The sequence below is a fragment of the Schistocerca piceifrons genome, chromosome 1, assembly GCF_021461385.2.
Source record: "Schistocerca piceifrons isolate TAMUIC-IGC-003096 chromosome 1, iqSchPice1.1, whole genome shotgun sequence".
NCBI classification, from domain to species: domain Eukaryota; kingdom Metazoa; phylum Arthropoda; class Insecta; order Orthoptera; family Acrididae; genus Schistocerca; species Schistocerca piceifrons.
This window is the reverse complement of record NC_060138.1, coordinates 568,766,344-568,790,038: the sequence shown is the minus strand read 5'-3', so window position 1 is coordinate 568,790,038 and position 23,695 is coordinate 568,766,344. Positions and strand designations below refer to the sequence as shown.

Sequence of the window (23,695 nt, the reverse complement as noted above, 5' to 3'; positions counted from 1 at the left end):
CCTCCATTTGTGTGCACAAAGCAGCAAATGCCCGACGATAAACTATAGGGGGGGGGTGCTATCCTTGGGAAGCTAGCAAAGGTCACGGAGAAGGCAGGTCTGGGCGTGAAGCCAAGGTGGCGGCATACCCCCATTTGTCAAGAAAGTTTTAGGGAACTGGAAGTGAAGGGAATGTAGCAGTTGACAGAAGTGGACTCCCGGTGGCAGTAGAGAGGAAGGGCGGCCTTCAGACCCTAAATCCAAGGAGGCATCGAAAGAAAGGGCATGGGTCAGACGAGTAGGCGTGGAAGACAAGATGACTAGTGTAACGACTCAGAAGGACAGCTCACCAACTTGACAGCGTAGGTTCAGCAGTCTCAGTGTAAAGGCTCTCAACAGGGCTGGTTAAAAAGATGCAAATGCTAAAAGCAATCCATGATGGTGGACAGAGTCAAGATGTTGAGGAATAGACGGCTGTTCAGGGGAGTAAACTATGATTCCATAGTCCAATTGCGAGCACACTAGGGCGGTCCGCTCCCCAGGAGGTACCATTCTGAACACGGAGGGTGTTGAGGGATCACAGACAGCGAGCCGAAAGATATGAAAAGTGGGAAGACCAGTACAGTTTTCTGTCCAACAGAAGACCCAAGAATTTGGCGATGTTTGTGAAGGGAAGGATGATAGGGCCGAGACGTAAGAATGGCAGATAAAACTCCACATGATGTCAAAACTTTATACAGACGGTCTTACTGAGAGAAAATCTAAGGTCAGTTTCGGTGCTCCATGAATGGAGGCGATCAAGACATCCTTGAAGACGTCGTTCAAGAAGGCTGGTCCGTTGAGAGCTATAATCATCAACAAAGAGTGAACTCGAGACATCGGGAAGGAGAAAATCGATAATTTGATTTATGGCAATGGCAAACAGTGCAACACTTAGCACGGAGCCCTGGAGCACCCCATTTTCTTGGGAGAAAGTACAGGAGTGAGTAGTATTCATCCGCACCTTAAATGTGTGTTCTGTCATAAATTCACGAGTGAAAAGGGGTAGCTGGCCTTGAAAGCCCCAAGAGAATAGTGTGTGGGGGATACCTGTCCTCCAACAGGTATTGTATGCCCTCTCCAGATCAAAAAAATGTAGCTACCGTCTGGCGTTTCCTGAGAAAATTTTTCATGATATAAGTGGAGAGAGCAACAAGATGGTCAACTGTGGAACGATGCTTTCAGAAACTGCATTGGGCAGGTGTTAAAAGGTTTCAGGACTCCAGCCACCTGCCTAAATGGCAATGTATCGTACACTCCAAAACCTTAAATATACTACTCGTGAGAGAGATGGGGCAATAGCCAGAGGGGAGATGTTTGTCCTTTCCACGTTTTGGAACAGGAATGACAACAGCTTCCCGCTATCTTCTGGGAAAGGTACTGTCTGACAAATTCGATTATAAAGGATGAGGAGGTAATGCAGACTATGGTATGATAAATGCAGTAACATTTGGACATGGACGCTATTAGGTCCTGGGGTGGAAGAGCGAGAGGAAGAGTGTGTATGTTGGAGTTCCTGCACAGAAAAAACGGTATTATAGCTTTCACAATTTTGAGAGGAGAAAGCAAGGAGTCACAATTCCACTGGTGTTTCTTCGGGAGAAAGACTGGCAGGTAATTTGATGAGCTCGAAATCTCAGCAAAGTATTGACCCAATGAGATACAAATTGTGACTGGGACTACTAAGGTAACTTGTGCGACAGTTAGCCCAGAGATCAGGGAGACACTAGACATGCCGGATAACCGTTGAATTCGACTCCAAACTACAGATTAAAGGAGCTGGTAAAGAAGTCCCAGCTTGCCTTCTGGCTATCGTGAATGATGCAACAGCATCATGGACTTAACTGCTTATAGCGGATACAGTTAGCCAATGTATGATTGTGGCAGAAAACACGAAGAGCACGTCTCTGCTCGCGTACTGTGTCATGGCACGCCTCGTTCCACCAAAGAACTGGGGGTCCTGGGGCAAAGGGGAGGTATGAGGTATTGAACATTCTGCGGCTGTAAGAATAACTTCCGTAACATGAGTAACCTGATTGTTTATGCTAGGAAATTGACGGTCATCAAATGTTGCTAGAGAGGAGATTTGTGTCCTATCACTTGGGAAAACTTCCAGCGTCTTTGGTGCATAGATGGCATTTGCGGCTGTAATCTAAGGACACATGGAAAATGTGTCACTCAAGTGTGTATTAGCAAGAGCAAACCATTCCAAGTGCCGAGCTAGCTGAACAGTACCGACCGAAAGGTCCAAATGAGAGAAGGTTGATATGGAGGGAAAGAAAAATGTAGGTGCCCCAGTGTTGAACCAAACAAGTTCTGCTTGTGCAAGAGATCACTCAATAGGGAGCCTCTCGGACAAGGACGTGGAGATCCCCAAAGCGGGTGGTGGGTGTTGAAAACCCAACCAGCAAATAAGGGGGGTGGGAGCTGACCAAGGAGATCAGCTCTTGCCATTGGTGTGGACCATGGAATGTATACACTACAAAGAGAGAAGCTGTATCCAGAAAGGGATAGACGTACAGCGACAGTTTGGAAGGAACTGTTTAAGGGGATTGGGTAATAATGGATAGTATCATCAAGAAGAATCATAAGTCTCATGTGCTGGAGCGCCATCAACAGAGGGGAGATCAAACTGGACTGACTGGAAATGAGGGAAGGACAAAGTGATTATGGGGATGTAGCTTTGTTTCCTGAAGACAGAAGATGATCGGGGAGTAGGATCATACAAGGGTCAACTATTTATCCCAAATGGAGCAAATTCCAGTGGATAATTGACATAGGGTGGACAGGAAAGGGAAAAATCTCACCATGGTTGCCATCAACTCAACAACCACTGAGAGCCGGGGGCCGACGGCATGGAACAGCATTCAGCCAAAGGCAGAAGATCCTGATCCTTAGGGTGTTTGGGGGCAGCTCCTGCCACCAGTCATTGTCTGGTTGATTGGCCGCCATCGGTGCGTCTCAGCGACATGGAAGATGGCCGAGGGCGGCTACTGCTGGGTTGCGCTGTAGAAGAGACACGCCATAGCCGAGAAGGAGAGGAACTTTGTGCCTTTTGCGCCTTCTTGGAAGCAGGTCGTTGAGATGAAGGAGGAGTTGATGGTTGTGAGGTCGGGGTACATAAAAAATCTTCACAAGTAGGCTCGCTCTTGAAGTCCGGGCATCTGATTTTGGGGCCTGTGACTTAGCAGAAGCCGATGAAGTTTGAGCATTAGAGTGAGCAGGTGATTGTGGGGAGGTTGAACGGGCAATCTTTGGGCTGGCCAATCTGACGACCATGGCGCTAAAGGTGAGATCGCAAGTCTGTGTGGCTACCTCCTTAGTAGGTCAAGGAGAGGCAAGGACAGTGCTACATTTACCCACTGGGAGCAGGGCAATCGCCAGAGGAAACAGTGTGGTTGCCCATACAGTTGATGCAACGACAGGATGGAGGTGAACAATCACCCTCATGAGCATCCCTGCCACATGTAACACATTTGACCACAATGGAACATGACGCTGGTATAAATAAACTGCTGACACTGATAGCAACGCATAGGGTTGGGGATGCAAGGGCGAACTGAAATGATCTTAAATCCTACTTGAATGTTCGATGGAAGTTGAATTCTGTCAAATGTCAAGATGAGAGTGCGGGTCAGTACCAATTCCTTGTCAACCCTTTTCAAGACTATGTACAGCCGTTCCGCCATGGTCAGACAGGTAATTCTGAATTTTCTCAATGGATAATCCATTGAGTGATCTTTTACAACCACCCCACGCGATGAGTTAAAGTACAGTGTGCTTCCACCCGGACAGGGATGGTGTGTGGCAGTGTAGTTCGAAGCAGCTTATGTGGCTGGTGGGCACTGTCTATTTCAAACAACACGGTGCCATTTGATAACCGGGAACAAGACTTTACAGGGCCTGCAATTGCAGCGACACCTTTCTGAATAATGAAAGGGTTGACTGTAAAGAAGTCTTGACCTCCGCCAGACAGAGAAACAACTACAAACTTTGGCACTAATGGAAGAATTGTCCATGGCTGAGACGCATCTAGCTTTCTCTTGTGGGCAGAAGTTGTAGAAGTAGAGGAAACCATTGTGGAATTATCCCCCATGATTACTGACATCTTCAATGGCGTGCTCCTTCCTAGCAGGGGCCCTCTCTGAGGGCACTACCGCCTTAGGTGATTGTCCAGACTTTAGTCACATCTCCTGAGAAAGGGATGGAGGGACTGATCGGCAAGTTCAGAAGATACCAGCTTGAGTAATCACCCTCCCTAGGCCTGGCCTTTACCAGGGAGTACATGTGTGTCCTCCTTGTCCACCCGGGGCAAGGAGTTATGCATTACCCCGTCACCGGCTACGCATAGGTAGGCCTTCAGACACACACAGGGAGGAAAGAAAGAGAAAGGGAGGAACAGATAAAAGGAAAGAAGAGAAGAGGTCTCAAATGCCGCAGCAGAGAAGGTAAAGAGAAGAATCGAGGAAAAGAGAAGGACAAAGGGAAGACGGAGACTTTCCACTATAGAGAGGAAAGAAGAGCAACCATGTCTTACAGTCACAAGTGTCCGTCTCTGGATGTAGACACAAAACATACTCCAAAAGAGAGGGAGAGGAAGGGAAGGGGGTGGAAGGATCAGGGACATGGAGGGATGTGGACAGGAGCTAACAAAATTTTCTATCTCGAATCTGCGAATTCTGATAATTTGTGCACACATTAGGTAATGAGGTATTTTTAAAATTTTCTTTTGTTTTGGTAGTGATTGCTAATTTCTTGTTTTACACTAGATAGCAGCTTGTTTAATACCATCCTAACAGTATATATATCTCCATTCTGAACGTTACACGAGGAGGCAAAATCTACATGAAAAATATGTTGGTGCTTTACTGTGATTCCGTAAACCACAGTCAGCCGAAACTGATTTTTATAATCAGCAACAAAAACCATTAAGGAGCAAAAGTATTGGAAAATGAGTAAGAATTAAGAACCTTAGTTCATTAGAAGAACAGTGGGGAATTACAAGTGGAAAAAAACAGGTCTCTTTGGCAATGTCTGTTTTATCTAAAGCATCTTTATCCGACTAACATTTTTTATTCCTACAGTGAAGCACACCTTTGTAACATTTAGGAGACATGAACATCACATGGAAAAAGTCCAAGATCAAGGGAGAAAGATGGCAGGGGGCAGACATCGCCAGAAAAGGGAAGACCAGCTGTGGAGGTCCAACTGAACAACTTTGTGCCGAGACACAAATGATGTTGTGTGTGGCATCATACAAGCACAAACACAAAGAGACACAAACACTCACAATATTTTTTGTGTCAGTATTACTTTTTTCATATGTTGTTTGCATTGGCTGATTGATCCATAGCATAGCAAGAGATATAGGTTAGGTTGAAAGATGACAATTTTCTTGTAAGTTCGCGAAGTGGAACCACAGGCTTCAGTTAACTGATCTTCAAAGTGTCCTTTGTATGAACAAAGTCATGGGCCTTACCCGAGACTGGGATAACACCAAGCTGCTTTGACCAATAACGTCATCCCATGCCGAAAACTCCTATTTTGTATATATCCAACATGGCGAGCAATACAGTGATCGCAACACCCACAAAAATACAGATACCATGTAAACCAATTCACTGACTAAACTCAATGAAATTAGCAGGACAACTCATGAAAGAGGTGTTTTGGATAGAGACAAACTAAAAATTCAATAATAAAAATGACTGCGTTAAAATCGAAACTTTGAAAAAACAAAACTCTCTAAACTGCCAAAAAATAAAATCTGACAAATCATATAAATCACACCAAAAGATAATAGTACCCAATCTCCAGTTAGTCTATACAGCTCAACCCAAGACCAGGATCCACAGCTTGTGGTCTAGTGCTAGTGTTGCTGCCTCTGGAGCACAGGGTCCCAGTTCAATTCCCCGGCCGGGTTGGAGATGATTTATGCCCAGGGACCAGGTGTTCGTATCATCATCATAATCCGTGACAATGGCTAGATTGGACTGGGTACAAAAATGGGGCTGTGTAAAAACTGACTTTGCATGGGCACTGATGACTACACAGTTGAGTGCCCCACAAACCAAACATCATCATTTCCAGTAACACCCCCCCCCCCTCCCCCAAACTACAAAAGCTGGAATCACTATCTCCAGTTCACCTACATAGCCCAATCCTAGACCAGTACAGTACACCAATAAACCCCTCCTCACTACTACAAAAACTAAAGCCATATCCTGATCTCCAGTTCATCTATACAACTCAACTCTAGACCAGGATACTAATATCTCTCCCTCCCCCCCCCCCCCCCACACACACACAACACACACTCCAAATGCTGGTATCACAATCTTGAGTTAACCTAGAATAAATGTGCACTTATGGTGTATGTGGCTTTTCTGTTGCATGTTGCAATTGGTGGTAACTTCATGCACGGTAAATGATGGGAATTGAACACGAGATAGAATGAGTCAGATAGGACAAGACAATAAAATAAGTGAGAAAATAGTTTTTGATAAATGTCGCTAAGTGGATCAATGTTTAACTAAATCAGGGGACAAAGCATTGCTATCAATGCTTATTAATAACAGAATCACATATTCGATATATATTAATAAACACTGATCTACCAACCTACTCCAGTAATTTACTTAAAAAAAAAAAAAAAAAAAATTGATCCACTTACTCAGTGCTTACACAGGCACCTAAGAGCACAGTTTGCATTTTATTAACTATTCTCTCTAACATGAGAACATTCCATACACTATAATCTATTTTGCCACCTTGTAATTTTGTGAAGTCCACATTATGATGAATGTAGCACACTAAATGACACAACATACCTCACAAACACACCACATAATCAAACCACAAGAGCACACTGCCTCTACTACATTTCACTTCCATTCTAAAACGAACATACTGCAGTCCAACGATGTCACGCAACACATCACGGCATCCAAGCAATGTTTAGCTTAATTTGTTCCAACCATCCCCCCCCCCCCCCCCCCCCCTGACCAGTGAAGGAATCCCACCCATCTGTTTTGATGCATGTCATCAAAATGACATACATAAATCATTCTCCAAAAACCTTACATGCATAAAATACATGCAGTAAAATTTTACTGCTATCGTCATTACAACACCTTTGCCAAATTCACTTACAACCAAAATGCCCTCTTTCAAACTAATCTAAGCAGACTCATCTATCACCACAACCTACATTCCAAAAAATAATGTAGAAGCAAAATAAATATTGTCAGGGCTATTTTCTAGCTTTCTTTGTGCATGTGTGATTTCTGTACTATGACTGGTAAATAAACTTCTTAAGTACCACTTTTTAGCAGCTGATTACTGTGTTTTCAACAATAAAAATTAAACTTTCTTCTGTCTAAATCATCTTCAATTTTCAATGGTATATTTAATTACATTTTCAAACCAAAATGGTCTAACCATTTGCACAATAAGAGTAATATTAGTATGTGTGGGGTGGTGGAAGGACTTATTCACATCCCTCAGTTCTACGAACTGCAGAATGAGTCTTTGATTTTGCACCACAGCTTAAGTAATAAAGCAGTTGCCATAGAAATTATTTCTCTGACAGGATACACAATTTGACATATAATTTATACTTATCCACTTATCAGTAAGTGACACTGCTACGCTACATTCTGCGAAGATCTAACAATTCATTATGGAACCCACTCACATTGTGGCTATGCCATTCTTCACTAAATCCAACAAGATGATAAGCAGGAGAGCTAGTTCCAGATCTGACAATGGATAGTTCCATCACAGAACAATTTTCTGACAGATACAAGGTAAATAGTTGCAGGATCGAACTGGAACCCATTTCTGGCACTCATTGCGCTACCATGTGAGAGGTCACAGGTAAAATTCACTTGTAAATTATGAATTAACACAGTCTTTGAATCCATAAAACAACTTCCATCCACTGATGGAATTACAGGTACATACAATTCTTGTAACACAACCACAACAATCAATCCTGTTTAATAGAGATTTGAATTTAATTAGTCTTGGCAGCTGCATGATATAGTATAACTTGCAATCACACGTGCCAAGTTTTCAAATAATTTTTCCCCAATATTTTATAGTATCATATGGCTTGAGGAAGCAATGTTTGACTTTGTCCTGTCCAAGTACTTTTCAAGTTGCATGTAATTTAATTTTGTTGTTACACATGTAATATACCTGGTACCAATACAGTGTAATACTATGAAATCTAGGAATTCAACAATTCTATTATTGAGGATAATTTTGGAGATACATTTTCCTCCAGTGATAACATTTGTGCAAATGTTTCTTCTCCAAACATATGGTGATACAGTTACTTTATTTACGATTTGTAAAAGGCTGTCGCAACAAAAAAGTATACAGACAACGGGATGATATATGATATTTTGCACGACAGAGTGTTGCTCACTATACATCTCAACCCTACAGATAAAAGCCAAACTGTTTTAGGCTACGGCTTACCATTCACGAACTTTGGTTCACAAAATTCGTATTCATCAAGTGCAGGAGAAATTCTTTTAAACTCTTCCAATTTCACACAGGCATACGCCAATACATCCTCATGAATTTCTATTCCATGATTTACACCATACGGCCCTGAAAATATAAATCGTAACTTAAAATATTTAAACTTACTGTGGCAACTGAAGCAAGTTATGGTAGTTCATACCTAAAATCAAGCCTGCCATTGTGCTTAAATAGCCAGTTCCCGAACCAAGATTAAGGAAACTCAAACCGGGGGCAAGACGCAAACTTTCCATCACTTCGCTGTATATGCAGGGAGCAGACAAATGTAGATTTCCTTTTTTCCAAGCAACGTCTTTGTATGCTGTGTCCTGAAAATCTGGTGTGAAGTAATGTGCACGATCAACGGCTCGAAAAACTCGTTCGACAACTGAACTTTTGATGTAGTCAGCTTCTAGCAAGTTATCTATTAAATCATCATTGTCTTCTCCAGCACTTACAGCACCTCCCATGGTGAACCGTCGTACACAATCAGTGTATCTCCCTCACTATCAATGGACTGTAAAATAAACACTCTCTTTAAAAGCTATGTTCCATTCTTCATTACGTCGTATCTGTACGTATTATTCTTTGTTACTCCATGTTGTATGATTCGCTACGATATAATCGAAATCTGCCAACAAATCCTATTTACTCACTAAATGTTTTTGTACCGTTCACGTGAAACCTACGCAGTGTTAACTGCCAATGTACTGAATCTTCATAACAGCTGAATATATGTAGTATGTACAAGCTGAGGGGATGAGTTCAAGGTCGATCAGCTGGTTGAGTTTAAAAAACGTCAAAGGCGAAGATCTTCAACGCGTCATTTAAAAATACTATTTTTCCTAGGCAATGTTCTTTCTAATAAACATAAACGCACTTAAATTCCTGCGATAGATCCCGGAATAGAATAAACTATTTCAACCCAAAAGTAAACAGATACACAACAACACAAAACTTTCAGACGCCAGTCTTGACAATTATCCCACCGCCTTTGAGAGTTCTTAGGCGCTAACTGCGCGGAGTGGGAAAAAATAAACAAAAAAAATCACACACACGGAAACAGCTCCAGTAAATTAAATAATTATTCATATTGTGGTTCTATTTACAATTTCTGCTTAAACACAATACTGAAATATCACGAACATAAAAAAGTTTAAAAAATAATGGTGAGTATCGATCATACAAATCGCATATACTCTCGTGGCTAAATGTTAATATGCTATGTAAAGCTGTCTTCTTAACCACCCCGTACAGGGTCAAGCCTGTTGTCAAATTCGCCCCTTTCTAGTTTGATCCTTGAGTTTGTCAAATAAGTTCGTAGGCGTAAGTGTACCAACGAGACTTATCTTGTCAATTCAATCTCACTTTTGAATAAGGCGTTGTTCGTCTGGTGAAGTATTTTGACTCTATTGAGAATATCTACGAATGAAGACAAAGCGTTTTTTTTTTTTTTGCATTCTATAGCACTGTGTATAAAGAAGATAAAGAAAACAGCGCTGGTCCAGAGAACGATTGCAATTTAGAGAATAATCTAACCGTGAAATCTACTAAAAGTAATATCACGCTAAGACCCTGATGATTACACAATTTTTTTTTTCCAAATGGAGAGTTAAACTTTTAATTATTGTGTTACTGCATATCCACATTGAAAAAGAAGAAGCAAGTACGTGAAAATTCACTTTCTTCTATCTGATCCTCTACAGTCCATTAAAATACTGTACCACCACATGACAATATATACATCGTTCATGGAAGCATAGAAGAGCTTCGACATTATTTTATTGGGCTCCCGGTTGTATGTTGTGCGTGGAAAATATATGGAGTATGTAGGAGGGAAAGACTAATCGACTTTTCACAGAAAGTCTTCAAAGGTGGAGAAGCTGCGTATTTGTAAAAGGCAGATTTGTGGTTTCAATGCTGGACACATGCAGCTGTCACTCATTGAAAACGACATAGTATTGTTGGGCATCATAGATATCGATGTTTATGTAATATCAGTTTATAGATCTCCTTTGGGCAGCTTTTGCTCCTTATACAGAAAAAGTGATAAAAAGAAAACCATCATGGGGCATAATCTGTGTGATTTTAATATAAATTTTCTTGCAGAAGGCAAAGGTCAGTGGCTAATGTTTTTTAAAAAGTGTTATGAACTGTCACAACTTTAATATGAAGGAAACATCCCTATCTGGGGTAAAACCAACCAAAACTTCAGCGCTCTTGACCAAGTACTTAATATCTTGCATTGTTCATTCAGGTCTGTAAAATTGGGATTTCCTGACGATAATACACTGATTATAAAGGCAGTCATTTTTAAAAGTAAACATCAACCCAGAAAAATGAGGATACAAAGCAGATGTTTTCCTCAAAGCAATGTCCTTAACTTTTTGTCCCACATGCAGAGAGAAAACAGTATATAAACCATCTGACACTTTTTCAAACATTTTCTGTTACTATTTAACCACCATTTCCCTTTAAAAACAAAAATATAAATAACAAGAGGGCATCCTCCAATGGGATCACATCATGTATATCTCAGCAAAGTGGAAAATAGGGAGATAGAGATTTTCTTGCTCAGCAAGACAAATCTTGGCATAAGTGAAAAATTTAAGAACTTCACTGCATACAAAAGAATATTTAAAAATGTGGCTAATACTGCAACAAAAACCTACAAAATAACATCCTTCTGAAATATTCATGTAATAAAAGCAAATGCATGTGGCAAACAATTAATGAAAAATCATTTAGGAATAAGAACAGTTTTAGTGACATTAAACTTCAAAAGTAAATGCAGATTGATTACTCACCAAGAGGAGGTAGCTCAGGAATTTAAAAAATAAAAGATAGTTGCCCTCAATCAGTTCTAAATATGGGACCTGCAACAATACAAATTTTTTTATCACCAACATTGGGAACAAAGATATAAAAGATAATTAGTAGTAAAATAAAGAAAAATATATCAGCAGGGAAGACATGATCCCCTGCTTCCTTCCCCATAGAAGCAGCAAACGTATTAATAAGACGCTGTCTCATGTAATAAATACTTTATTTTCCCAAGAAACTTTAAAATAGCAAAAGTCATATTCATATATAAAAAAGATCTAAAGAAGATCCTTGAAACTACCATTCAGTTATAGCACTGTCTATATTTAGAAAATAATTGAATATGCAATGGCTGCCAGACTAAAATCATTTTTGCGAGAAAATAGCACTATTTCTTCTGCTCACTATGGCTTCTGAGAAAATGAAACCATTGCTGATACAATACACAAATTTCTTGTTACCACTATACATCTTGTTGAAAAGAAATACCCAGCTAAAGGTGGCTTTCTTGACCTCACAGAGGCTTTTGACATGGTAAATCGCAGTCCGCAGCTCGTGGTCGTGCAGTAGCGTTCTCGCTTCCCGCGCCCGGGTTCCCGGGTTCGATTCCCGGCGGGGTCAGGGATTTTCTCTGCCTCGTGATGACTGGGTGTTGTGTGCTGTCCTTAGGTTAGTTAGGTTTAAGTAGTTCAAAGTTCTAGGGGACTGATGACCATAGATGTTAAGTCCCATAGTTCTCAGAGCCATTTTTTTTTTTGGTAAATCGCAACATACTTTTGCATTCCAAAGACCAAGCGAAATACCTTCATATAAATAAAGTCAGCCAATCAGGAATTCTAAGTGGGGTGCACTCGCCCACACAAGTCATAAGACATGGTGTACCACAGGCCTCGGTTTTAGGTCCCTTGTTATTTCTACTTTATATAAATGACCTCCCATCCACCCTATCAACTAGTGAGACATTTCTCTTTGCTGACAATAACAGTGTCCTTATCTCTAATACAGATGAATAGTAGTTAATATAAATACAGCCAACTAGACTCATTGCTTACACCAAACAGATTGCCCCTCAATACAAAAAAGGCATTTTGCCTAACCATCCTTACTATTCAGAACAGCAAAGAAAAACCTGTAAATCACTATTTAGAATATTAAGCATACTCCTTGTCCCTAGTCAATACACAGTATCTCGGAACTGCTCTGTTTTATTAAACAAAATGTCAATAGTCTGCACAGGAATCTGGACAGTCATGGACCATGACTCAAGGCAAATAAAAAATGTTAAAATCAGTTCCTCTGCTGAACTGTATAGTAATAGTGTTAAAGGTATGGGAATCAGACTGTATAGGCATCTCCCAAAGAGGAGTAGAAAATATTCAAAACCAACAAAATTTAAAAAAGAAATGAAAGATTACTCCAACAAAATGTTGCTTTTACAGAATACAAGATTTTCTTGAATGACATCTATCATATCAATATATATTTTGATTATCTTTCAAAACTAAACTGTCTTCTTAGAAATGACCTATTGTCCATTAATGAACTTTTGCTGTTTGATTATAACTAGCATTATTATTTGAAGTTATTCTTATATTATTATGAATACTTATGTAATATAACTTAATACTATAAGAAACAATGTTGTGTCCATATATGTCCTCATACCATGTGTTCAACATGTTCTACATCGTGTTTACACTTCTCTACATTTGATGATTGAGTAAATCAATAAAGAAACATGTACCATCTTGTCAAATAAGTCAACAATCAAAGTTTCTCTCTAACAAATCTAATACAGTCTATGTTTGCCAAACATATAAAACAGCACAATGCACAGTCAGTATCTGACAAATTTACTGAATTCTGACAGGTTCTTTGACAGTGTTTAGGCTTGTTTGTCAAATTCACCCTTATCTAACCATGGATGTGTCAAACAAGCTAGCAAAGTTCGTCAGTTCATCCCTACATTTCAAGCAGACGCTTTATGTTTATGTTTTATTTTGACATTAGTGGTCATGGCCAGATGTACAAATAAAGTATTTCTAACATTTACTCTGGAATTGTGTTTAAAGAAGAAGAAATAGAAGGAGGAGAAGAAGAAGAAAACACAAAGCTGTTCCTGGGAATGGTTTCAAATGAGAGGGAAATGTACCTGCACACATGACAAACTGTTAAAGGAAATGTTATACTCTGAATCTGATGATTACGTCAACTTTCTGTGGTTGGACAGTGGAACTTTCAATAACATGTTTATAGTCACCATTGAAAAAGAAGACACAAGTACATGAAAATTTATTCTTTTCTATGTGCTCATCTAATGATGAGGTTTTCCATACATACGGGATTAGCCTGAACAGTCCTAGTTTTTTAGTTCTGTCTGAGTACTACCCAGCATAGCAAAAACGTCTGGGGTTTGAAAATTTCTTTACTGTCGAGATTGTTTTGCAATTGGTCATCTAATGACCAGGCTTACCAGACATCTGGGATTTACCTGAATACTTCTGCTTTTGATTAGTTCTGTCTGAGCAATATCCAGCGTTCAAAAATGTGTAAGTTTTGAAAACTTTATGACTGTCGAGGATTTATTAGGTTTAGGCCTGTTATGTTCGACACTGCGGTTTTAAACATTGTCTTACTGCCATGTCTCTCTCAGCTGACTTATGAGCAAACACTGGCATCGATGGCGAGGCATGGCTACCAGTTCCATCTCAAAATTTCATTTATTTTACCTTGATTCTTGAATCAGATGCTTTTCGTGTATGCTGTATTTTGACAGTACTGGTTACAGATGCAGATAAAGCTGTTCTGACATTGAGTCCGGCACTATGTTTGAAGAAGAAGAAGAAGTAAACAAGATGGTGGTTTAGGGAATGGTTGAAAATGAGAGAGAAATGTACACACAAAAAACCTGTTAAAGAAATGTTGCACTCAGAACATGGTGACTACATCAACTTTCTGAGTAAAGACAGTGAAACTCGTTTGTAGTTACAGTACTTCGCCCTCACACCAAAAGAGGAAGATGCAAGTATATGAAAACTTGTTCTCTTCTACTTGGTACTCTAACGAAAGTTCATTAAAATACCACAATGGGAAATATGTAGTGCACATTGTTTGTAAAAGAAGTGGATGACTTAGATACTTTTTATTCCATTGGACATGTATAGGGTCATTGGTGTTTTGCCGTGCTAGGTGAGGATTGAAAATTGACGCCACTCCAAAAAACTAGCATCGGTCTCCTCGATACCCCACCCCCCTCCACCATCTCCAACAGTATCCGACGGTACAACACTTCAAATATCTTGTTATAGTTTTAATAATCAAACTAAAGCGAGGGACTGAGAGAGGTGTGGTATCAAGTCATAACATAACAGCAAGACAGAGCACGTGCACCGCTCCAGCACTAGACAGACATTAATAAAAATCATGTTTGCTTCCGTTTCGTACTCAGTAGTGGCTGCTTTAGTTTTGAAGTTTATAGAGACAATGTGTTTACTTTCGTCGAAGTAAGTAAAGAATTATCAAGTAAGCATCACTACGCTTTTGAAAACAATTCGGTCTTGTGCTGTTTTTCATTGGTCAGTTGTTTCGCTGTTTGGTTTGAAATTAATTTTGTCCATCCTTTGCCGTTTCTAAAATTTGCCACCCTTGGCGGTCGCCGAGTCTTTCACAAATGGTAGAAACGACCATGCTTGTATATTATGGGTACAATAATGATTTTGTTCTTAACCTCTTCCCACTTACTGGCAATTATGACTAGGAGAGACGCTATCATTTTGATAACTGCCAGTGTTGTTTTTTTATCCTTGATTGTAGTTTCAATAGTTGTGGAAACTCACGATACAGTGAGACAAATTGTAATAAAACTATTTTTCACTAAACATTTGCGACGAAATATAGGACACAAACAATGTCCATCATAATGTCAAACTTCCCATCAATCAGAACTTCTTGCAAACACGCCAGACACGATCCATGCTTGACAAATACATGGAACAGCATCGTACACAGTTATATGTTTAATGCAACAGGAATACAAATTTTTTAAATTGTGTAATGACAGTAACAACAAACGTGTTTATTGTGTACTATGTATCTTGTGTTACACTTACAGGAAAGGGTGATATTAAAGACCAAGTGATAACAACTAAACATAGGATTGCTATTAAAGGTGTGACTACACGAAGCCTCTTTCCCCATGTGCAATTGCAGACGCATGGGCATTAAAGAGCATGTGAAAAAATTTGTGGGAAGTACACATGTACGTATGAGCATTCTCATGTCCACATCTTTCCTCAATGCATAAGCAATCTGCTATGGGCCCCTTCTTTGCTTGGGAGCTTGAGCTGCGTTTATCGTGTTGAAAAGACTACAGAAGAAGAAAATGCAAAAGCGAATATAGATAAATAATTATCTAAATAACAGAGGTGCGAGAAATACAAAGTGACAACGAAGTTTTGATTGCAAGTTTCAGGAGGACACAGCGAGATTTTCTTATACACCAGTTTGAACTACTTATTTCGCATTTCAGAACAAAGCATTTCAGTGATCATTCCTGAAACTGTGAAATACTTCAGGGAGATTCTTAGTCGTTATGTGAAGTTTAATTATCTTTCAGTGTGTTATTTGTACTTTAATTTATAAAAAAAGTTATTTACACAGCTTTAATTTTTGAAAGATTACATGTAGATTAATACCCTTGACTCGACAATTCTGGGAATTTCATAGACTCGAAAATCCACTAGCACAGATGATGTGATGTCCAATTTGGAACTTTTAGCATCATCAGTGTCCTTCATTTCTATTTTCTTGTAGCTTCTTGAGGAGCTACACATACTCTAGCATTTCTTTTCTTCAGATGCCTGGCTCCACAGTAGCTGTGATGTAAGTCGCCATAGCATGAAATTTTTTCGAGTTTTCATATACTTCTCATAAATTTTAGGCTCATTTTTTTCTGTTTTCCTACTTCAAAATTTACGGTATCTTATTTTTACAGCAATGTGATCAGAGACACTGAGCATCATATCTCAAATTTTTATTTAAATACTCTTTAGAAGTGGCATTCTGTACTGCGTTTCTTTGTCCTGTGATCAATTATACATTTCAAAGTCCTTCCTTTGGACTCAGCTGACATTAGTGTACATAAACCACTTCGCAGCATAATCTCAACACACTAGAAAATGAAACACACATGGGCCCCAGCTGCCAGTTTTCTGCCAAAGAGCATAAACATTCCCACTGAAGTTGGAAAGTAAAATGCTTAATGCACAGCCTCCATTTACAGGAAATTATGCATGAACAAACATGCATACATAGTTATGCTGCTGGAAATACATGTGCATGTGCAAAGTTGAAAAGAAAGAAGGCATCATGTGGACGCTCCTTAATACTGCTGCTTCACTAAACGTAAGATATTTTTTCAGGGAGTTGTGAGCTTGAGTGTGCAGCTAAAGAGGTGTCATTTTCATACCACACTGCTACACATGAATTCAGTTTCAAAAGATCAGACTGTAGATCTAAACTGGCTAAAAGTTTAAATGATCCAAAATTTTCACATGCTAGAACCAAAATTGAGGCAATTATTGTTAAAATTTTTCCACCATTTATAAAGTATTTGGTAGTGTCCGACTTCTTTGGAAAATATTAATTATAAAGGATACAACAAAAATGTACAGCACAAATTTCAGGACACATAGACGAAAAAATTATTTTATGTGCACATGGGTCTGGTAACTGTTTCTTTCTTTGTTATAACTCATTTTCTCCAACTCATAAATCACGGGAAACACACATGAATAGAAGACACCAGCATACCATGTGCAAATCTTTCTCACAGGAGATGTTCAATATGCCCTCGATGGGCATTGATAAATGAATCAACCCACTGTCAAAGTGAATCTCGGATGCATTTATGTATACCTGAAGTATTGCATATGGTAACACAGCCTTTCATAATACAGGCACAGAGACTCTGAACAGCTTGTACTGAGCTTCCATACGCAAGAGCTTTCAAATGCCTTCACAAATAAAAGTCCTGTGGACTAGGTCTGGAGAGTGTGCAGGCCAGGGCATTGGTTGATATTTACCTATCTACATTTTGTACTGACACTAGGATTGTCATCAACAGCATGAAACTTGCACCTTCTGTTGAAGTGTCGTCATCCTTCTTGGCCTCCCTCAGTTTTGCTGTTGGTGCACCTTTATTCTGGAAATCTCTCCTAGTACGAAAACTAAGAGTGAGCGCCATCAGCTAATCCATACATCAAATGGGCATCTGCCATGTGCCCATTCATGTATACTGCCATTGCACGAGCGAATTTTGTGATTAGCTCTACACAGTAACCCGTTGGTAACCCATGTGTTTGCAACAGGCTCACTGATCGCTGGAACAGTTGATGTTAACTGTAAACAAGCAATAATGTACGCCACATGGCAACAGGGACACATAAAACAAAACACTGGAAGTGCACAATGTAACCAGACATCTTCAACAGTGCATGGTGCCTTGATGCTAACGTTCTGTTCTTGTGTGTTTCCCATGATTAATGAGTTGGAGAAAATGAGTTGTAACATGGAAACAAAGAATTCTCAAAATTCATATAACATAATTTCTTGGTCTGCACATGAGGAATGTGTCCTGCAATTTGTGCTGTACTGTTTTGTTACACCCTATATAACAGAAAAGATGGGTACTCCAAAGAGATGTGAAGTAAAACATGTTACGATTGCTGTAAGGTATTTCAGTCTGAAGGAGGGAATTCACGACAAACTGTTAAATTTCGATGAAGTGTCAATTGGAACTGCTCAAATTTTGACTTGGTATCTTTTGCAGTGTATGAAAAAAATACAAACTTCAAGAAAAGTTGTCTTGTTATACAGCTGATAACATTGGCAGTAATTACAGTAGTGCGAGGAGAACAGGGAATGAAAATGTGTCCAGGTAAGTTCAAAATGATTTTCCAGATCTGTTTTAGAACTGGTTGTTCAATGCACATTCTACAATACCATTTCTGAAAGAAGCCATGTCCAGTAAAAAGTAGAGCTGAATTGATAAAGTTCATTGTTTCAGTAAACTGTTGAGACTTTTAAATTAAGTCAGAAATGTGTCCTTGGTTGGACCCAGAATGATATTGTAAACATATTAATGACATTTCATTAAAATACTACAACTGGGGAACATATAGCCTACATCATCAGTGGAAAAACTGGAGAACTTTGATCTTTTTTAGTTTCTTTGCACTCCCACTTGATGTGCACAAAATTTTGATTTTCTTCTTAAATTCATCCTGTGTGATATGTGGCTGGGAAAGATGCAACATCACAACCATTTAGGTGATTGCTACTGGTATTTCCTTTTTGTCATTGATTATAGTTTCCATTGTTGTGGAAACTCACTAAAAATGGAGATAAATTGTAATAAAACTGTTTTTCACTAAACACATGCAGTGAAACATTGATTCGGACAATGTCTGGCATCTTGCAAATTTTCCCCCAGTCAAAATTTCTGGCAAATATGACAGCCACACTCCAGAACAGACAAACATATCAAACAGCACTTTTCATTGCTGCATATTTGGCAAACATAGTAGCAATTGATAAATTGTTTGATCTTTAGGCCCTTTTTAATGATCAACCGGATCTGTCAAATTCCCTGTTACATAGCCATGCACTTGTGTAACATGCTTGTTCACACATCAACAAAGTTTGTCAGTTTAGCGTCACTTTTGAAGCAGATGTTGTTTGTGTAAGCTATATTTAGACACTAGTGGGAATGGCTACAAGGGCAAATAAAACATTTCTAGCACTGACTCTGGCACTTTGTTCAAAGAAGGAGTAGTAACCAAGACACTGTTCTAGGGAATGGTTTAAAACGAGAGAGAAATGTGCACATGAGGATCTGTTAAAGAAAATGTTACATTCAGAATATGATTACATCAACTTTTAATAATTTGTTTAGAGTTACTTCACCAAATTCTCACGTCCTGAGCATGGGGTCGCGGGTTCGATTCCCAGAGGGGTCTGGGATTTTCACCTGCCCCAAGATGACTGGATGTTGTTGTGTCGTCTTCATCATCATTGATCCCCATTACGGTCAGAGGAAGGCAACGGCAAACCACCTCCATTAGGACCTTGCCTAGTACGGTTGTGGGGGTCACCCTCATCGTTCCCCTATGCTCTGTGAAGAAGCATGGAACTTCATTTCCATTTCCAGAGTTACATCACCCCAACACTGAAAAAGAGACCAGTATACCAAAATTTTTTCTGTTATACTTGGGCCTCTAATGAAAGCTCATTAAAATATTACATAGGAAAATACAGTAGGTTACATTATCTGTTGAAGAATTGAAGAACTTCGTTTTTTCTTACTGCACTCCTGCTTGTATGTTGTGCAGAGAATACTGATATACTCTAACCTCATACTGCATAATATATAGCTGGGAAAGAAGCTACAGCTCGCACAGCGACATAAGAAACGTCCACCAACTTGTCAAATCTTCCATCAATCAAAATTTATCTCTAACATTCCAGATGCACTCTATTTTTGAAAAACACATCAAGAAAATTGTACATAGTCAAATATTTAGCAAACAGAGTACAATTTGACAAACTGTTTGATCATTTGTGCATTCCTGCATTTGTGCATTCCTGCAGAGTATGGTATGAAAATGTCGGATACTTTACGGTTAGTGGTAAAAAGCACAATGAACACATTCTGCATCTTATGTAAAATCACTTACCCATATTTCGTAAGAAATATTGATTACCTATACAAATACCAGTCTGAATGAACGTCATCTTGGAATTTTGCTTGTTATGAAAAATCCCCTATACAAAAGAACAATGACATAAACTGTACATAAAAAAGACGTGTATTCTCGACATCATCCACACAATTTATATTGCCCACGGATGGACAGAAATTGTGAGCGTTGCTATTCAAACCTCTCAGCTTAATTTTTTTCAGTTTGTCCTTCCCTTTTTGATGGCAAATCTGTAATGCATTATATTTTTATTCTGTTGTTATTGATACCTGGATTCCATGTCATTTGATTTCTTTTATCTTATTAATACGTTGCTAAATGTTTTATCAGGTTATGGGCACAGACCTGTGTTAATTTACAGGAGACATAATTTGCTTGTAGTTTTTTTTTCTTTTCAACAACAGATGAGATCTCAGTACCAACAGTGGTCAGTGACCTAAACACCCCTTTGTTCATGGTTGATGAGGCAGAGAAATATAAAAGCCATTGTACAATGAAAAAAATTTTAGATGTTGGGAGGTGGTACGACTCTCTGTCCAGCACAACAGCAGTTGTGAGTGGAGTATCCAGAGAGGAGCGTAGTGTGGTGTGAGCTTTACAGCTGTATGGATGTTAATTTGGTTGTACTGCTGTAAGTAATAAAACGCATTTTATGTGCAACCATGCCATTATTAGTCATTGTCTTTGTCCTTTCCCTGGATAAAATCCACATTGGTGACCCACAAAGATCACACATCTTCCTTTTTCTGGCAACGATATTGGCCAGTCTGCCATACATGGCAGCACTTACCATAAACATTTACACATGTTTATCTCCTCAAGAGAATTTTCACTAGCTGTGACACATACACAAGCACTGTGAAAGTCTTTCCTGAATCAAAAGCTACTCTTGGATAGCAATACCATGTATTGTAGCATTACTCCACAGACAATTCTTTCCTTTTGTCTGTCAAGACACTACTTTGGCATCTCGCTGTTGTCAGTGCAGAGAAGAAGCACACCTCAAAATTCCAGCGTGCAGTTTGCTAGACCGTGCAGAACTGATAGAAAATAAACACTTGTTCTCTTCGTGAACATTGAAGAAACTCTCATGAGATGCACATATGTTGAGAAGAGGAATCCTGTGGCTTGTGTCCACCTTGACAAAAGCCACCATGCATCGTCACTCTGACGTTGACCTTGCCTGGACCATTCTTCCCCTGAAAGGAGGAGGCCTGATCGATGACAAGATATTCTGACGAACATACTAATACCACACACGTTACCCACACCCATCTATGATCACAGTGAACCTGCCTTAGACTGAAATTCGTTTAGTGTCTTTTTTTCGATATTCATGTGGTAGTGTTCACATATTCATACCTTGTGAAACGTCCTCTTAAAACAATTATACATGACTGTGCTTAAACTGACACACAATATTTTGTTAGCGCAACGCAATCTGACTTTCAAAGATCCCTGCAAAAGGATGGCCCTGACTAACATTAAACTATACCTTTCACAAATCACTAAATCACTTACCTGACAATAATCTTCGTTTCTCCCACTACTGCAATACAGCAAGCGCCACTACTGCCAGCTAAATAAAAGATTCAAACTATGGAAGGCACTAACTACTGATAGGGATAGTTAGCAAATGAAAGACATTAGTAGAGAACAAACAATGTATTTACCTTGATATCATCATATATAAATATAGCAGTTCATGACAAATTACAAATCTCCGCCATCTCTCTCCCCACATCCACCACTGCTGGCGGCTCACCTCCAACTGCGCAACGCTACGCGCTGTTCACAGCCAGCTGCCTAACGCTACAATGGCGAGTATTACAACAATGCAAAGCAGCCACAGACTGCACACAGCACAGCCAGTGATTTTCATACAGAGGTGGCGTTACCAATAAAAAAAACCTAAACAGCCTACTTCCATAGCCCCCATGCTCCCCACAAAAAATTTTACAAAATATTTTTGGGCAGCGGCCAATACATATTTGTTAAAATTTTTCACCATCGTAATTACAATAACAAAGAAATCAAATGCACACACTTATTGATACAATGTTGGTCAAAAGCTAAAATTTTCTCACAGTCCATAAAGACAGTCCTGATCATTCATCACAGTGAAATTGCAGTGTTTTTCTCAAAGTCTGAGCAGTAAAAGACAATGCACACAGACGTAGTGGATTTCCATGCAGTCTTGAAGAAGTAGTGTTGTCCTTCCAACGGAAAGAGAGTGCTGACTCTCGACGTGCAGACAGGTAATGGGCCACAACAGAGGAAACCCACAGCAGAGTCAGTCGACGTTTTGAAGAATATTGGTAGTTAGGTCATCACAGAGCAGACCCACTGTAGTCCTGGTAGAAATTACGGTACTGGTGGGCCACCAGAGGTCCAGACCCACTGCAGTCCTTGTAGCAATTGGCGGGCCATCAAAGATGCAGACCCACTGTAGTCCTGGTAGAGACGGCCAGCAGCCATCTGTTGCAAATGTGCAGGTGCTCAATTACCATCGAAGAGTCTTGCGGACAATATAGCAAGTCCATAAACCACCACTTGTGCACTCACAAAGTTTCTGGAATTGTCCTTAGATCCAGCAATGCTGTTATCCAGTCCCTTGCTGAATCATTAACACACGTGCAAACACTATCAGTCCCTACTTCTCACATATTGTCCATGTACTATGACCAACAGAAACGTGTGCAGTGAAATGTTACTTAATTTGAAGAACTGGTAACAATTACAATTTGGTAACATAAAAATACAATAACAAAGGTACAAAATACATCATTAAAGAACATAATAATACAGATAACATTTGTAGTACAGGCTTTACAAAAGAATCGAAATAACATATACGTCAGTGTTCCAGGAATTATGACATGAGTACATACATAAAAGATCAGAATAACTTTCGAAACACCAACTTCACACATGAGCATTAACACAAAACAGAATAAATAATGTCTAAACATCTTTACAAAGTAAATAACACATTATTAATGCCAATTATATTTGAGGATAACAGTATTCCTCATCATAGTGAATGTAACTTAGTATTAGAAGAGAAAAATGTTCTATGAAACAGTACACAGAGACAGGAAGAAAACAAATACACAAGGGTACACAAACACATAGGGGGATAACACAATGGAAAGGACAGGGTTCGTTTTCAGTGTAACTTTTGGTACTGCAGTATTTTGCGAACAAAACCTTTTTTGTTCTTGGAGATCTCCCTTCGTTCATCATTATTCCCAAAAAGTCCTATCTGTACCTCTTTTCTGTATTCTAACCATATTTCTTTCAAAAGAAATATGGCTCATTGTACAATACTCATTTAGGCCCAAATCGTTTTCATATAACTTTCAAAGCATTCTTTCCCTATTCTCCATAGTTAGGTTCTTATATAGTCTACCCCCTCTTAAGCTAACTTAAATCTACTGAGCTCAGATATTAAACTAACGGACGAGGCAATGCAGCAGCACAAAACAATTAACACAAACAGCAATGACAAAAAAATGGAAAATCGCAAAGCAAGCTACAGTAAATCTAAATTACCAAGCAAT

The 23,695-nt window shown here is 39.3% G+C and overlaps 1 protein-coding gene across 2 annotated transcripts in view; it reads right to left on the bottom strand.

Annotated features, from left to right (window-relative positions):
- The window catches only part of LOC124801454 (protein-L-isoaspartate O-methyltransferase domain-containing protein 1-like), a 58,695-nt gene extending 49,136 nt beyond the window's left edge, over positions 1 to 9,559 (bottom strand). The window contains exons 1-3 of one of the 2 annotated variants that reach the window (XM_047263076.1): positions 9,207 to 9,559; positions 8,714 to 9,067; positions 8,506 to 8,640 (exon numbers count right to left, since the gene is read on the bottom strand). In XM_047263076.1, the coding sequence (XP_047119032.1) occupies positions 8,506 to 8,640; positions 8,714 to 9,020 (442 nt within the window). In that variant the 5' untranslated portion in view covers positions 9,021 to 9,067; positions 9,207 to 9,559. Of the gene's footprint in view, positions 1 to 8,505; positions 8,641 to 8,713 lie in introns of both variants that reach the window. The other variant, XM_047263075.1, reaches the window with a different exon arrangement.
- Between the last annotated feature and the right edge of the window lie 14,136 nt (positions 9,560 to 23,695).